Source organism: Natator depressus, chromosome 1 (genome assembly GCF_965152275.1).
Source record: "Natator depressus isolate rNatDep1 chromosome 1, rNatDep2.hap1, whole genome shotgun sequence".
NCBI classification, from domain to species: domain Eukaryota; kingdom Metazoa; phylum Chordata; order Testudines; family Cheloniidae; genus Natator; species Natator depressus.
Genome location: NC_134234.1, coordinates 263,769,682 through 263,786,463, shown reverse-complemented (window position 1 = coordinate 263,786,463; position 16,782 = coordinate 263,769,682). Strand labels below are relative to the sequence as shown.

Sequence of the window (16,782 nt, the reverse complement as noted above, 5' to 3'; positions counted from 1 at the left end):
ACCTAGGACTTGATGCTACAACTGACTTTCTCTAGCCAGGAATTCAGCAGGTTTCAGCTACCTCTGAAAGAGGATCCAGCATTAGTTGTGAAGATTTTCAAGTCTAACTCCATTTTTATCTGGCAGTTTTCTCTTTGGTGATGAAAATAAAGCATTCCAATTGCCTTTGATCAAAGGAAAACTGGACTGTGTGTTCCCAGTCAGTACCTGGGAATATTTTTCTTAACAAGACATGATCATATTGGATTATGATTATATTTTAACACTCTCTGTACCTCACTTCTTATTGAGGTTTTTTTAAATTTCAGAATTAGATCTGGCATGGTTATAGTCATAACATTTCTCCTAAGTGTGATTAGGATTAGAGGTTTTGATGGAGGAGATGAGGAATCTTTTCTTAGTGTCAGGGGCGAGGGGGGGGTCACCAGCTCCAAAAAATTGGTAAAACTTTGGACTACACCTGAAGTGTTGGAGTATACACACATACGAGCAGCCAGTTACATATATGGTGTACAACACTTTTCACGTTACTCAGTAGTGTCTGTGACAATACTCCAGGGTCATTCCTCCTTATCCCTCATGAGATTGAGTGTCCTAATGTAAATCTTTCACTAATTTATAGTTGCATAAACTGAATTTTTCAAAGTAATCTACGGTGTTTGGATGCCTGGTTTGCATTAAAAAGAATTAGGGATCTAAAGCCCCTTGGCAGCTTTGAAAATCTCAGCTATAGCGTGTATGTATTTGTATATATGTGGTGGATTTTCATAAGTGCTTGCTATTGGCTTAACTCTGCTTCAGTTGAGGTCAATTGTAAAACTCCATTTGACTTCAGTGGGAACAATTAGGCCAATTCTGAGTGCTTTTTGAAAATCCCCAAAAAGAATGAGCAATAAAATTAAACAGTGTAATGCAATTCAGCTGAATATCTGTTTTATTCTACAGTGCTCGTAATGCAAGTAACTGAGGCTCCCTTTCATCTCCTGGTTCATCTGCTCTGGGTTCTTTGCTCTGAGGCAGTGAACCTTTAAGGAAAAGGGACCAAGTTCTTTGACAAATAAGATCCCCTTTCTGTGGTGATGCAGGGTGTGGGCAAGGCTATTTTTCAGTCAGTCTGAGATGTCTATTTGCACTGCATAGCCCTGCTGCAAAAATACTTTAATGTATAGTCCCTGGAAAATGTTGTTCATTTAAATAGAGTGGTCGCATCATAGCAAAATCTTGAGGCAGGGTTATTTCTAGATAACTTTTTTCAAGATTTAAAAAACAAACAAACTTGCAACAAGCCAAGCCAGCTGGAAACTTTTTTCTCCTAAAAAAGTTTATACTTGTCCTATGGGAGGCAAAATTCAGTTAGCCATTCTGTGCAACTTCTTTATTTATCTTACAAACGGTAGGATATTTCTTATTTGTTTTCATGCCAACTAGGAGGACATATGCATTGTAGTTTCTGGGGGCTGACGTTATTGCATTCATCAGGGCTTCTTACATTCCTCCATTCCACCTCACAAACTCCCTGTGTGCCACCCTCTCATCCCCAGGATTCCCCAATCTCTCCCCTGGTGAGGGTTCTGTGTGCCTCCTTTCCCTTATACCAGGATCACTCAATTGCCCCCCGTGGTCTTTCCCTCATAGCAGGGTCCACATTCTTGCCACGCTAAGGGCTCTTTATTTCCTGCCATGCCAGGGATTGTGTGTCTTTCCCTCCACTCCTGCCCTGCCGCCCAAAAGTACCTTTCTTCCCTCTGGATTGCAGTGGACAGGTGTTGGCTGGTGATCTCTTCCCCTGCCATGGAGGGTGGATGTGGATATCAGGACTGAGCACTGCCCCACAGCTGTTAAGTGGCTCTGAGCTCTGAGAGCAATTAGTTGTCTACAGGCTGTGGTAATGTTATACTTGAAGGCGTTAATGGGTGTCATCAACCATTTGGTGGTTTTTTGTTTGACTTGATCTGTAGAAAATTGCAGAGGTGCTTGCTGTGCTAATCAGATCACATGGGGCTCAATATGTCCTCCAGTGTCCCCTTTTTCAATATTCTGATTTTTTCCAAAATGAATGAGTGCTGGCCATTGATGCTTAGGACATTCTCTGAAATTTTAGAATTGATTGGATGCAGTGATCAAAAGTTACACTTCACAAATATAACTATACAAAGATAAATGCTGTTGAGTGGAGTGTAAGGCCTCACAAGCTTGGCCAACAAACATATTTATCTATCTGTCCTGAAAGATATTAAAAAGAAAAATCTCAAAATGCTTGCCTAATGTTTCTGCTGAGACAAATACATGCAGCCATAAATTACAAGCCAAGATGTATGTTTTCCCTATTGACAAAGCCATGAATGGCAAAATCTTTTAATTATTTTTTGAGATATTTGGCTTCAAAATATACCGTTCTTCCCTGAACTGCAGTGCTTAATGCATCTTAAAGACAGCATTTTAATAGTACAACTTTCCAGAGTATTTGTTTGAAAAGTGATCAGTTGACCCCCATTTTTTTTTCCCCTTGTTTTAGGTGTCTCATGGTTCTGGATGACATTTGGGATTCCTGGGTATTAAAAGCTTTTGATAATCAGTGTCAAGTTCTTATTACCAGTAGGGATAGGAGTGTGACAGACTCGGTGACTGGTAAGGATTGTTTTCTTCCTTTCCTAGGTCTCGATATGTATGTATGTTTTTAAAACTAATGAATTTTGATTTAAATGTTTGCATTCCTGTTGAAAGGATACTGCTTTCTTCTCCTTCACCTCTGTTATAAAAATCATTCCTCAGGTATGCTCTACTTCTCTCAGGTGCAGGTGGCTGAAGTAATAGGAGATCTAAGGGACACAGGTAGAGTTGCTGTCTGCTACACTCTGATTCCATAAGTATGTGCATAGAAAATTCTATGTGCTGTTAACAAAGACCATGAAAACATACAACAGCCTGTGAAGTAGATTGTCATCTTGTGTGCGAAATAGAAAAGCCTTTTAGAATCCTACCCCTCCTACTTATGTTTTTCAAACTGTTTATACAGTTTGAAGGCATGATGTAATTCCCAGTGAAGGACACAAATACTATTCCTTTGGCCAACTTAAAGGGGTTATTGGAGAAAGGAATGGGGACAGTGTCTAAGCCACTTCCTTCTGCCTTCTTCATGGGCTGAATAGGCAGCTCCTGATTGCTCCTAGCCCCTTTTGCCTTGGTGAGTGGAAAATTGAGCCTGTGACAATGATATGTTATAACACATATATGTTATGGCACTGAACACCAAATTGGTTGTGTGTTTTCTTCAGTGGGCCTTCCCTTTATGTGAGAATGTAGCTGTAAATAGTGGTGGGGGGGTTTCCCCTAGATTTTGCTCACATGCACTTGGAAAATGTTTATGGGAATATTTACCCCAGCTACACACCGTACTAATTGATATATGGATTTGTATATTGGTATTGAATCTGATATTGTTGCCTGGAATCTATTCTGATTTCTCCAAATCAGTTTGCAGCTAGTCTGTTCTGTTAGCATTGAAATACTTGATCATAGTTAATTTGTCTTTTTAAGAGTTAATATTTTCATTAAAAATAAGTCCCAAATGCCTTTTGTAGTCCCACTTGATAGCATTCTCCATTTGGAGGTCATTCTGCAAGTGATTATTTTTTCTATTCACCTGATTTCTAATAATCCATGCTAATAATAAATAATATTAAAAACAGCTGCAGCGGCACAGGAGCCAGCAAATAGAGCTGTAAGCAGGGGAGTTTGTGGGAAAGACTAAGAGGTAGGCAGAGGAACAGACAGGCTAGTGAAGGGAGCGTGTGGTGTTCTGGCAGTGTTTTGGTGTTCGTTGGAGGTTTGTTTCTCTGTGGGTGGTGGTGTTTTGCTTTGGTTTGTGTTTCCCGGACTAACAGGACTTAGGTGAGAAGGCTGACAGATACAGAGGCAGCAGTGGTAGTGACCCAAGCAGTGGAAGACACAATGAAGATGTCTGGATGTGGAAGCTGCAGCATGTACATGATCCTGGAGGGGGTACCTGAAAAGAGTTTCATCTGCATGAAGTGCCGCCTAGTAGAGCTGATGGAAGAAAAGATCCGAGGATTGGAGATGCAGGTGGAAACTCTGGTTGAGTTTAGAAGGGGGTTCGAGTGGATGATGGAGCAAAGGCATGAGGAGGCTGAAGGGAAAAAGCTCAGACTTACAGATGGAAGCAGGACCAAAGAACACTGAAGGGAGACTGCTGGGTGACTAAAGTGGACAGTGGAAGCATGTGACTAGGAGAAACAGGCAGAGGAAAATACGGGCTAATGAAGGAGAAATAGAGCTCAGGAACAGATTTGCGGAGTTGGAAAATGAGGAAAAGGCACAGCAGGTGGTCACTGAAGGTGAGAGGGCAAGGAAGAAGAGAAGAGCAACTAGTCCTATAGGAAGAGGGGAAGAGTCATTGGAGAAAACACCAAATATGAGCCCCAGGAAGATACAGGATGGGTTGTAGAGGATTGCAAGAGAGACTAGGAATCGAGGGGACTTGCAGCCAGAGGGAACAGGGGATAGACCAGAGAATCGCACCATCACCAGGAAAAGGCAGGTCTGTGTGATTGGGGATTCCATACTGAGAAGAATAGGCAGGCCTGTAACCCGAGCTGATCTAGAGAAGAGAAGGTTGTGCTGTCTGCCGGGTGCTAAGATACGGGATGTGGACCTGAGGCTGAAGAGGATCCTAACAGGCGCAGGAAAGAATTCACTGATAGTCCTTCATGTGGGAACAAGTGATACGGCTAGATTCTTGCTGGAACATATCAAGGGAGATTATGCCAGGCTGGGGAAGACGCTTAAGGAAATCGAGGCTCAGGTGATCTTCAGTGGGATTCTGCCTGTTCCTAGAGAAGGACAACAAAGGTGTGACAAGATTATGATGATCAACAGATGGCTCAGGCAGTGGTGCCATAAGGAGGGCTTTGGGATGTATGGCCACTGGGAAGCATTCATGGACAGAGAACTGTACTCTCAGGTGAAGTCCATCCCGAGTAGGGGAGGGAAATAGACTTCTAGGATGGAGGCTGGCACAACTGATTTACAGAGAGCTTTAAACTAGGAATTTGGGGGAGATGTCCAGGTAATCTCCACACAGGATTTTAACATTGAGAGGAAAGAAAACGAAGTAAGAAAGGGTACAGTCGTGGGTAGGAGAATGGACGTGAGGAGGAAGGGTAGTGTAGATACCAGTCTAATGGGTGATACTGGCAATAGAATGTCTATGCCTAATTGGGTAAAGAATGTGAGCGAAGCCAAACAGCAAAAATTAAGATGTTTGTACACTAATGCAAGGAGCCTAGGTAACAAAATGGAGGAACTAGAGCTACTGGTGCAGGAAGTGAAACCAGATATTCTAGGGTTAACAGAAACATGGTGGAATAGTATTCATGACTGGAGTACAGGTATTGAAGGGTACGTGCTGTTTAGGAAAGACAAGAAATAAAGGCAAAGGTGGTGGAGTACCATTGTATATCAATGATGAGGTAGACTAAAGAAATAAGAAGTGATGGAATGGATAAGACAGTCAGTCTGGGCAAAAATCACATTGGGGAAGAAAGCTACTAGAGCCTTCCCTGGGAAAGTGCTTGGGGTGTGCTAGAGACCACCGGGATCCGATCTGGATAGGGACCTCTTTAATGTTTTTAATTAAGTAAATACTAATGGGAATTGTGTGATCATGGGAGACTAATTTCCCAGAAATAGACTGGAGGACAAGTGCTAGTAATAATAATAGGGCTCAGATTTTCCTGGATGCGATAGCTGATGGATTCCTTCACCAAGTAGTTGCTGAACCAACAAGAGGGGATGCCATTTTAGATTTGGTGAGTAGTGAGGACCTCATAGAAGAAATGTTTTTAGGGGACAACCTTGGTTTGAGCAATCATGAGCTAATTCAGTTCAAACTAAATGGAAAGATAAACAAAAATAGATCTGTGACTAGGGTTTTTGATTTCAAAAGGGCTAACTTTAAAAAGTTAAGGAAATTAGTTAGGGAAGTGGATTGGACTGAAGAACTTGTGAATCTAAAGGCAGAGGAGGCCTGGAATTACTTCAAGTCAAAGTTGCAGAAACTATCAGAAGCCTGCATCCCAAGAAAGGGGAAAAAATTCATAGGCAGGAGTTGCAGACCAAGCTGGATGAGAGAGAATCTCAGAGAGGTGCTTAAGAAAAAGCAGAAAACCTACAAGGAGTGGAAGATGGGAGGGATCAGCAAGGAAAGCTACCTTATTGAGGTTAGAACATGTAGGGAAAAAGTGAGAAAGCCCAAAAGCCATGTAGAGTTGGACCTTGCAAAGGGAATTAAAACCAATAGTAAAAGTTTCTATAGCCAGTTGTGGTGGGGCGGTGCCCCACCCCCAGGCCAGATTGGGCTACAGCAGGCCAGAGTGGCTGTGCAGACAGGCAGCCAATCAGGGCTGAGCAAGAGGCAGCCAATCAGGGCCATACTAGGCCCTATATAAAGGCTACCCAGGTAAGAGGCAGGCAGTCTCTCTTGGGCCTTCAGAGGGTGAAGGTCTGTCTTCTGTGCGAGGAGACTAGCACCAGGGACAGCACAGCACAGCGCAGCGCAGTGCAGTGCAGTGCTGTGCAGGCGGGGGGAGCAGAAGGGAACTCCTGCCCGGTACCTTCTCAGGGCCCGCAGCCTGGCAAAGTGCCTAGCCCCTTCCACCTTGCACTTACACCTGGCTGTTAGGAATGGCCATCACGGACTGCACCAGACCCCTGCCAACAGGGGTTAGACTTTGGGGTGTGGTTGGCCATTGTGGCTGGGGCAAAGAGAAGAACTCCTGATAACACCCCCCCCCCCCCGACGGGGGTGAGCGTGGACTAGGGGGTACTGCTGGAGGGCAGTGTCCTGAAGAGGACCCCGCGAGAAGGGAGCAACGTGGGTCCAGACACCAACAGAGGGCGAGAGACGGACGGGACACCACCGGCAGAGGGCGCTCCATATGGACTGAGCTAATTCCTGGACTGAACAACAGGAGGTGCCGCGGTGGTGAGTCACACCATATAAAGAAGAAGTGGGACTGCTAAATGCTGAGGAGGAAGTGGAGGTTAAGGATAATCTAGGCATGGTCCAATATCTAAACAAATACTTTGCCTCAGTCTTTAATGAGGCTAATGTGGAGCTTAGGGATAATGGTAGGATGACAAATGGGAATGAGGATATGGAGGTAGATATTACCACATCCGAGGTAGAAGCCAAACTTGAACAGCTTAATGGGACTAAATCGGGGGGCCCAGATAATCTTCATCCAAGAATATTAAAGGAACTGGCACACGAAAATTGCAAGCCCATTAGCAAGAATTTTTAATGAAGCTGTAAACTCAGGGGTTGTACCGTATGACTGGAGAATTGCTGATATAGTTCCTGTTTTTAAGAAAGGGGAAAAAAATGTCATCTGGATAACTATAGGTCTGTTAGTTTGACATCTGTAGTATGCAAGGTCTTGGAAAAATTTTTGAAGGAGAAAGTAGTTAAGGACATTGAGGTCAGTGGTAATTGGGACAAAATACAACATGGTTTTACAAAAGGTAGATTGTGCAAAAGCAGTCTGATCTGGTAACAGATTTTTTTAGACAAAGGAAACGCAGTGGATCTAATTTACCTCAATTTCAGTAAGGCATTTGATATGGTTCCACATGGGGAATTATTAGCTAAATTGGAAAAGATGGAGATCAACATGAAAATTGAAAGGTGGATAAGGAACTGGTTAAAGGGGAGACTACAACGGGTCACACTGAAAGGTGAACTGTCAGGCTGGAAGGAGGTTACTAGTGGAGTTCCTCAGGGATTGGTTTTGGGACCAATCTTTATTACTGACCTCGGCACAAAAAGTGGGAGTGTGCTAATAAAGTTTGCGGATGATACAAAGCTGGGAGGTATTGCCAATTTAGAGAAGGACCGGGATATGATACAGGAGGATCTGGATGACCTTGTAAACTGGAGTAATAGGATGAAATTTAATAGTGAAAAGTGCAAAGTCATGCATTTACGGATTAATAAGAATTTTAGTTATAAGCTGGGGATGCATCACTTGGAAGTAACAGAGGAGGAGAAAGACCTTGGAGTATTGGTTGATCATAGGATGACTATGAGCTGCCGATGTGCTATTGCTGTGAAAAAAGCTAATGCGGTCTTGGGATGCATCAGGCGAGGTATTTCCAGTAGAGATAAGGAGGTGTTAGTATCGTTATACAAGGCACTGGTGAGATCTCATCTGGAATAGTGTGTGCAGTTCTGGTCTCCCATGTTTAAGAAGGATTAATTCAAACTGAAACGGGTACAGAAAAGGGCTACTAAGATGATCCAAGGAATGGAAAACCTGTCTTATGAAAGGAGACTCAAGGAGCTTGGCTTGTTTAGCCTAACCAAAAGGCTGAGGGGAGATAGATTGCTCCCTATAAATATATCAGAGGGATATATAGCAGGGAGGGAGAGGAATTATTTAAGCTCAGTACCAATATGGACACAAGAACAAATGGATATAAACTGGCCATCAGAAAGTTTAGACTTGAAATTAGACAAGGTTTCTAACCATCAGGGGAGTGAAGTTCTGGAACAGCCTTCCAAATGTTGTACCAATAAATTAAAAACCAGCAGGATCTTATTAAAGGGAAAAAGGCAAAATACCACATTTATTGTGAATACAGAAAGAATCATAGTAAGCAGTTAGTTATAGCTATAACATTCCATTCAGTCTCATTTATTCACACATTCATTCTCACACACACACACAGGTTCTGCAAGGTTGTTATCATAGTTACCAGCCTTAGAGTTGCTCATGCCAAGCCACTGGCCAGGTGGCCTGGACATGAGGAGGGAGCAGGGCCTTGTCAGATGCTCATCTGATGCTCCTGGAAGTTGCTTTGCAGAATCAGACCCCAAAGTTTTCACTTTTTAGAGTCTATTTTTATAGGAATTTCTTCCTATGCCAGTCTATGGGAATTGCTTCATCATGCTGTTGCTGAATCAATGAGCAGATAGCACATTCCTGATGGCTCCAAGAAGTTATCTTGTTCTTTGGTTCTCCCATTCTTGAGGCTGTTGGGTGGATTCCAGTCTGCCCTCCGGGGGTCCTCTGGTTATTTCCACTTGACACCTTCTTCAGCCGATGGACACTGGATTCTTAGGCTGGCACCTCCCTGATCATTCAGTTATTATCCACACCAAGCATCCATCCACATACATCCTCTATCTCTATTTTAATCACAATTGTTAATACAACAAAAGGGCGGGGAGTCTCTGGGTGCTGTTTCTGTTGTTAGAATATTGCTTTGAGTCTCTGTGAATTGCTTTGAGAACAGACTCTGTCTGAGAAGGTACTAACACAATTAGCAGCTTGCAAGTTTCACACATAGAGGGGGAGAAACAGTACCAAAAACCAAGAGACCTCTTAATTAGTAATACCCTGGAATTTAAACTATGGGGAATCAAACTCATTTGTGATTTTAATACAGAACTTCTTTAATATGATCCAACACAAGGGGAGCAGTGGGGGCAAAAGACATATCTGGCTTCAAGGCTAAGCTGGATAAGTTTATGGAGGGGTTGGTATGATGGGATAGCCTAATTTTGGCAATTAATTGATGATTGACTATTATTGGTAAATATGCCCAATGGCCGGTGATGGGAAGTTAGATGGGGTGGGATCTGAGTTACTACAGAGAATTCTTTCCTGGGTGTCTGGCTGGTGAGTCTTGCCCACATGCTCAGGGATTAGCCGATCGCCATATTTGAGGTCGGGAAGGAATTTTCCTCCAGCGCAGATTGGCAGAGGCCCTCGGGACTTTTCACCTTCCTCTGCAGCGTGGGGCATGGGTCACTTGCTGGAAAATTCTCTGCACCTTGAAGTCTTTAAATCATGATTTGAGGACTTCAGTAGCTCAGACATAGGTTAGGGGTTTGTTACAGGAGATCCTGTGGCCTGTGTTGTGCAGGAGGTTAGACTAGATGATCATAGTGGTCCCTTCTGACCTTAGTCTATGATGTCAACCAGGTAACAATATGGGCCAAGATTTCAAAAAGTTGCTAGTTATGTTAGTTGCCTTTGTTTTTGGGTGTGCAATTTAAGACTGTTGCTTTCAGAGGATCAATTTTTAGCACTTTTGAAAATCCAGACCCCTTGAAGTATCTCCGATTGAGCACCCAAACTCACTAGTTTTTGAAATTCTTGGCCACAACACAGTTCTATATTGAAAATATATTTGTTATCTACTAATTACTTTCGACGTTTTGGCATCACCTGTTAATAAAGACATCATGTAAATTGCATACTGCTTGCAAATGTTCATATACTGAACTCATGCTCAGATTTTGCCTGAATATTAATATTGGTCAGATTGGCTAGTAACCTTCTCATTCTTCCTTCCTCGACTTCTTAAGGATGGGTGCTGAACTTAATTTCCTCCTTCTCTAAATGGTGGGATATTTCTCCTACTCTTATGTGCCACAAGGAAGAGCAGTACAGTTTTAGGTTTATTTTTAAAGTGTAAACATGTTTATTATTAAGAAAACTGACCTTCAGTTCTTGCCTTTCAAATTTACCAGTTGTCTTGCGTTTGCTGCCTTTTGTCCCCTCCCGTAAGCATCCAACAGCCTGATAGTTAATGTTAGCCAAGTGCATTCCCTTTACGTCTTTGACACTTGAGAATCCTCCTCTATTCTGTGAAATTGTTGACCATCTTCCCGTCTGTGTTATCTTAGATTTGGGCTTCTACAGTGTTTGCTTTTTGGAATGGGAACTTGTTTAGCAATTTTACATATTGTACAATAAATATCTATGGTATGACAAAAAAATACACTTGCAAAATTTGTAGTCAGTGATGTTTTACCTAAGCTGCCAAGCTCCACCATGTTTCCTTAGTACATTTTAAATATGAAGTTTGAGTGGGGAAGGAGATGGCCTGAATACTAAACTATAGCCTAATTATTATCATAGTAAGTTATTTTGAGTATTATTATTAAATGTCAGTTTGGTTTTGATAAGTGCAATTTCTGCTCCTTTTCCCCAGCACTCTTGGTACAAAAGTACTTTAGTATACATACAGGGAAGTAAGAGCCAACTCTCCAAGCATGTACCTTGTTTAAAGTTTTGTTTTGGAAGTCCTCTAACCTCTTGCACACATGCTAATTTAAATATTTCAGATACTTACTAAGTTTTTTTTTGTTTTTTATTTAATTTAAATCTCCAGGCAAGAAATATGAAGTTCCTGTGGAGAGTGGATTAGCACATGACAAAGGCCTTGAAATTTTATCTCTATTTGTTAATATGAAAACAACAGATCTGCCAGAAGAGGCTGATAGTATTGTAAGGGAATGCAAAGGTATGTAGTTTGCTAGTTTTTATTTTATAATCAGAAATATTTGTAGTTTAGTTTCTACTTTATTTCAATAAAGTAAGGGACATTAATTCTGTAATACAGCATCATTTTAAATGAACACCACAATTTACTACTGGACCTCTGCTTGTAAGCCAAATGAATGGTTATCTTGGTTTTTGACTATACAGCTTTTTCTACACCCCTTCTCAATCTGTTTAGAGTACATACAGAAAGAGTATTCAAATGAATTCCCAAAAGTTTCATATCACAAGCACATACATAGACAGCTTATTCTGTTTGCCTGGTCTCCAGCCTCTCAAGGCCTTTGTTGAAGAAACAAGAACCTGACCTGACTTTCTCATCAACAGCTAAGTTTAACTATTGGATCCTTTTGCTTAACAGTTTATCCCCACTTAAGATTAACCTTTTTCTTCATGTTTTTCAGGTTCCCCTCTTGTAGTGTCATTGATAGGTGCATTATTACGAGATTTCCCTAATCGTTGGGAGTATTACCTCAGACAGCTGCAAAATAAGCAATTTAAAAGAATAAGGAAATCATCATCTTATGATTATGAAGCACTTGATGAAGCCATGTCCATGAGTGTTGAAATGTTAAATGAAAATTTTAAAGACTATTATAAAGATCTTTCTGTCCTTCAAAAGGATGTTAAGGTGCCGACTAAGGTAATAACAGCAAAACTTAAGTTTTATAGTTAGTGAGATAGAACTCCTCGCTTTAAAAGAAAAAAAATACTGGTTTTAATCAGTGTATGACCTAATGAAAAGAATTTATCACAATGGAGATTAAAAAAAAAAATACTGTAGCAGACTAGCTCCATCATCCTATCGTATCTTAGTTTGATATTTAACCAAAGAGGTTGTAACTGAAGAGCTGTTGAAATAATGTAATACCTAGCTCTTATATAGCTCTTTTAATCAGACTTTAATTGATGTAGCCAAAAGTTGAAAAAGCATATCAAGTGGTTAGCAGTTGAGATAGGTTGAGTGAGTAAGCATGCTCACCATTGGTCAGAACATGCAGATGAATGAAGGCAGACAGAGATGTGAATTAAATGGTTTCCACTGGATTAATTTAGTGCTCCTTCCCAGTGTTACGTGCCTCATCTATCTCTCTCATACCAGGTATTTCACTGGGCTCAGTGCGGGGTTATATAGCTCCCCGCATGTGACCCATAACTTGGGACAGACTCTCCTCAGCTCACTTCTGATTCCTCTTGCCCTGCCCATATAAGGATGTTCTCAAGTGGTATCTGGATCTGTGAAGAGTTCTGGTCTCTGCTTTTCCTTAAGCAAAGTTCAAAATCCTGGGTGTAATTTAAGAATATAAGAACGGCCATACTGGGTCAGACGAAAGGTCCATCTATCCCAGTATCCTGTCTTCTGACAGTGGTCAAAGCCAGGTGCCCCAGAGGGATGAACAGAACAGATAATCATCAGGTGATTCATCCCATCGCCCATTCCCAGCTTATGGCAAACAGGCTAGGGACACCATCCCTGCCTATCCTGGCTAATAGCCATTGATGGACCTATCCTGCATGAACTTATCTAGGTTTATTTTTTTAGACCCTGTTATAGTCTTGGCCTTCACGACATCCTCTGGCAAAGAGTTCCACTGATTGACTGCGTTATGTGAAAAAATACTTCCTTTTGTTTGTTTTAAACCTGCTGCCTATTATTTTCATTTGGTGATCTCTAGTTCTTGTGTTATGAGGAAGAGTCATAACACTTCCTTATTTACTTTCTCAATGCCTCATGATTTTTATAGACCTCTATTATCTTCCCCCTTAGTTGTCTCTCTTCCAAGCTTAAAAGTCCCAGTCTTATTAATCTCTCCTCATACGGAAGCTGTTCCATGCCAGTGATCATTTTTGTTGCCCTTTTCTGAACCTTTTCCAATATATCGTTTTTGAGATGGGGCGACCATATCTGCATGCGGTATTCAAGATGTGGGCGTACCATGGATTTATATAGAGGCAATATGTATTTTCTGTCTTACTTTCTATCCCTTTCTTAAGGATTCCCAACTTTCTCTTAGCCTTTTTGACTGCTGCTGCACATTGAGTGGATGTTTTCAGAGAACTGTCCACAATGACTCCAAGATCTTTCTTGAGTGGTAACAGCCAATTTAGACCCCATCATTTTATATGTATACTTGGGATTATGTTTTCCAATGCACATTGCTTTGCATTTATCAACATTGAATTTCAGCTGCCATTTTGTTGACCAGTCACCAAGTTTTGGGAGATCCTTTTGTAGCTCTTCACAGTCTGCTTGGGACTTAACTATCTTGAGTAGTTTTGTCTGCAAATTTTGCCAGATCATTTATGAATATGGTGAATAGGACGGGTCCCAGTACAAACTTAGATTTACCTCTGCAATGTGGCCCTTTAGCCTTTATCTGTGCTGGCCATCAATTGCAAACTGTAACAGAATAACATTACTGTAAATTCCTCATTAAACTTCCACATTCTATTCCTTTTATCTTGCCTCCATGATACTGCGAGGAAGGTGAAATAACTCTCCGTGCCTCTGCCAGTTTGGCCCAGTGGGAAAAAATTCTTTCCTGATCCTAATACTGGCAGTCAGACCTGTAGCGTTCTAAAAACAGCTTCTATACTACCACTGTGGGAAGAGAGGGTGGGGCAGGCAAAGGGGACAAAAGGCCCTGAAAGCACAGGAAGAAAATTAAATTATTAGGAGAAGAGGGACAAGCATCGGGCCAATCAGTTCCTTGCTCTACCCCAGCTGGCAAATGAGAGCCTGAGAGCCAAGGGAGGAAGAGGTGCCTAGCCTGGATACGCAGGCTCTCTCCCTTGTGGGCTGTCTATCCCACTCCCAATCTGATCAATATTTCCTCCCCCGGCACAATCTCCTCCAAGAACCAAAACAGTGTGTGTGTTAATGGTAGCCTGTGTTGCTACCTATCATGGCTTTTGATGAATACCATATATTTTCACTTATTTTAATGTTGTCTTCAAATTTGTTGATTACCTCGCTATGCAGCTTGCGTCTTAAAGCAGACTACTAAACAAGTTTGACTTCTATTTCAAAACTGCATAGGTATGGTAAGATTATTAAATGAAGTTAGTTACTAATGGCGTATGGCTTTTACCAAAAATATACAATATTGACTGTGTAAAATAACAAAATAAAAACAATTAAAATAATTGCTATTTAAAATGTGTGATCCCTACTCTGAGAAAATATATTGTACTCATATTCAAACAAATATTTCTGGAGCTCTAGCTTCCCACGTATCCCACCCATTATTAGCTTTTGAGGAAACATCACCAGAGAATCCTACTTTAAGACCCCCTAATGTGCAGAATGAGGGTTTTGTATCTTTGTGACTTCAATCAATTTGTGACTACATTCAAAATGGTGTGTCTGGGAAATATTTCTGTATTGGATCAAGGAAACATCTCTTTTTGTACCGTTCATATATGAAGAGAGATTCCGATCATTGGGATTTGCCTGAGGTGTTTGGTAGGTGTCTCCTTTTGATGCTGACACTGTCAGGTAGGTGTGCTTTCCAGGTGCTTACCAGAATGGAAATGTACTTACTGCATTCTACTATAGACTAAGTTGATCAAGGATAATACTTTGAAATGGATTAAAAGATCAAAATGCAGGTCTGCTGAAGTCAGTTGGGTGTCCCTAGCCTCTGTTTGCCAGAAGATGGGAATGGGGATGGATCACTTGATGATTACCTGTTCGTTCATTCCCTCTGAAGCACCTGGCATTGGCTAGAACACTGGGCTAGATGGATCACTGGTCTGACCTAGTATGGCCGTTCTTATGTTCTGATACAGATACCCAAAGTCCTAGGTTGTCTTTTTAAGATAGTTGGCATTCATAGGAACCTATTTAGATGCAGTTCAACTGAATGCCTTCCATCCCCTTTCAAAACTTCAAGACACTTTAGACTTACTGGGAAAGTATAAGACAGAGCCAGATGGTATCAGAAAGTGTTAGATTAAGAATGTTGGTTCTTATGGCATGTTTCCACATGAAACACTTTCAGAGATCTGTGGCTATATCATGCACAAAGCGTGAGGGGCAGGATTTGGGTAAGACATGTTTTGAATGTACCTTGATAAAAAGTATTTCTTTACTTTAGAAGTAAAGGTTAACTCTTTGGTTTGTGTCATTCTAGTATTTACAAGATATAAGTAATAAAAAATAAATCCAGTGTTACAGGTAATAAGTCCTCTTAAATAATCCTACCCTTTTCCAACCAACAAATTAAGTAAACTAATACAAGCCTTGCTCCCCTCTCCCAAAAATGAAAACCTATTGTAACATTTTCCTCAAACCCAGATCTAGAGTGTGTCCTTACCATGTTTGTCATTTTTTTCTTGGTACATTTTAAATACACTGACTTCTGGCCACCTGGTCCAATGGTAGTCTAAATATTTTGGATATCAGACTCCCCTTCCCTTTCCCTCTAGTTATTTTAAGCAAAGATTCTATGTGTGTTTGCTTTGGAGATTGAAATCCCTCCTCAAGAACTTCAGGCATTTCTTGGCAATATTTAGTGCTAATAAAATGCCTAAAGTGCATTTTTATGTAAACCTAGATTGACCTGTGATCTAGTTTGGTATGGAAAAGTTAACTTTCATAGAATATCAGGGTTGGAAGGGACCTCAGAAGGTCATCTAGTCCAACCCCCTGCTCAAAGCAGGGCCAATGCCCAATTTTTGCCCTGATCTCTAAATGGCCCCCTCAAGGATTGAACTCACAACCCTGGGTTTAGCAGGTCAATGCTCAAACCACTGAGCTATCCCTCCCCCCACACTTCACTGACCTCATTGTTTTGTCTGTTGTGTAAGAAGTTTTATGCATTACAAATTAAATAAGTAATTTTGTGACCTCTTGTAATTTTGGGGTAATAGTCATATTGCTTCCTTAGTCCTACCCCTTTTATGTTTTAAAATGTTTTTTTTAGGTGCTTTGTATTCTTTGGGATATGGAGACTGAAGAAGTTGAAGATATTCTGCAAGAATTTGTTAATAAATCTCTCTTATTTTGTGATCGTAATGGGAAATCATTCCATTATTATTTGCATGATCTTCAACTTGACTTCCTCACAGAGAAGAATTGCAATCAGCTTCAGGTAGAGTAACCACTAGTTTATATTTACTCTTTAACATTGGTCAGCCTCGTGTGTTAGATACACTTCTGTAAAAGAAAATAGCCATGGTCTAAAATCATTCCTATGTTACAGAATGTTAAATACAGTTAACTTTAACTATGCCTATTAAGTTAAACAGTTTTTTTTCCCCCTCAGTCATTCATTTTTGACTATTTTGATACTGAGTAATTTGAAAACGTTGAGCTGGGCTGACATTGGGCATGTTTGGAATTATGTATTTCATATATTCTCTTGTCTTATGTTTCTCTGGCTATAACCCATTGCTAGTAGATGAT

The 16,782-nt window shown here is 41.0% G+C and overlaps 1 protein-coding gene across 1 annotated transcript in view; it reads left to right on the top strand.

Annotated features, from left to right (window-relative positions):
• The window catches only part of APAF1 (apoptotic peptidase activating factor 1), a 93,286-nt gene that overhangs the window by 11,569 nt on the left and 64,935 nt on the right, over positions 1 to 16,782 (top strand). The window contains exons 7-10 of the mRNA XM_074941845.1: positions 2,516 to 2,628; positions 11,203 to 11,334; positions 11,777 to 12,015; positions 16,301 to 16,468. Of these exons, the coding sequence (XP_074797946.1) occupies positions 2,516 to 2,628; positions 11,203 to 11,334; positions 11,777 to 12,015; positions 16,301 to 16,468 (652 nt within the window). The remainder of the gene's footprint in view (positions 1 to 2,515; positions 2,629 to 11,202; positions 11,335 to 11,776; positions 12,016 to 16,300; positions 16,469 to 16,782) is intronic.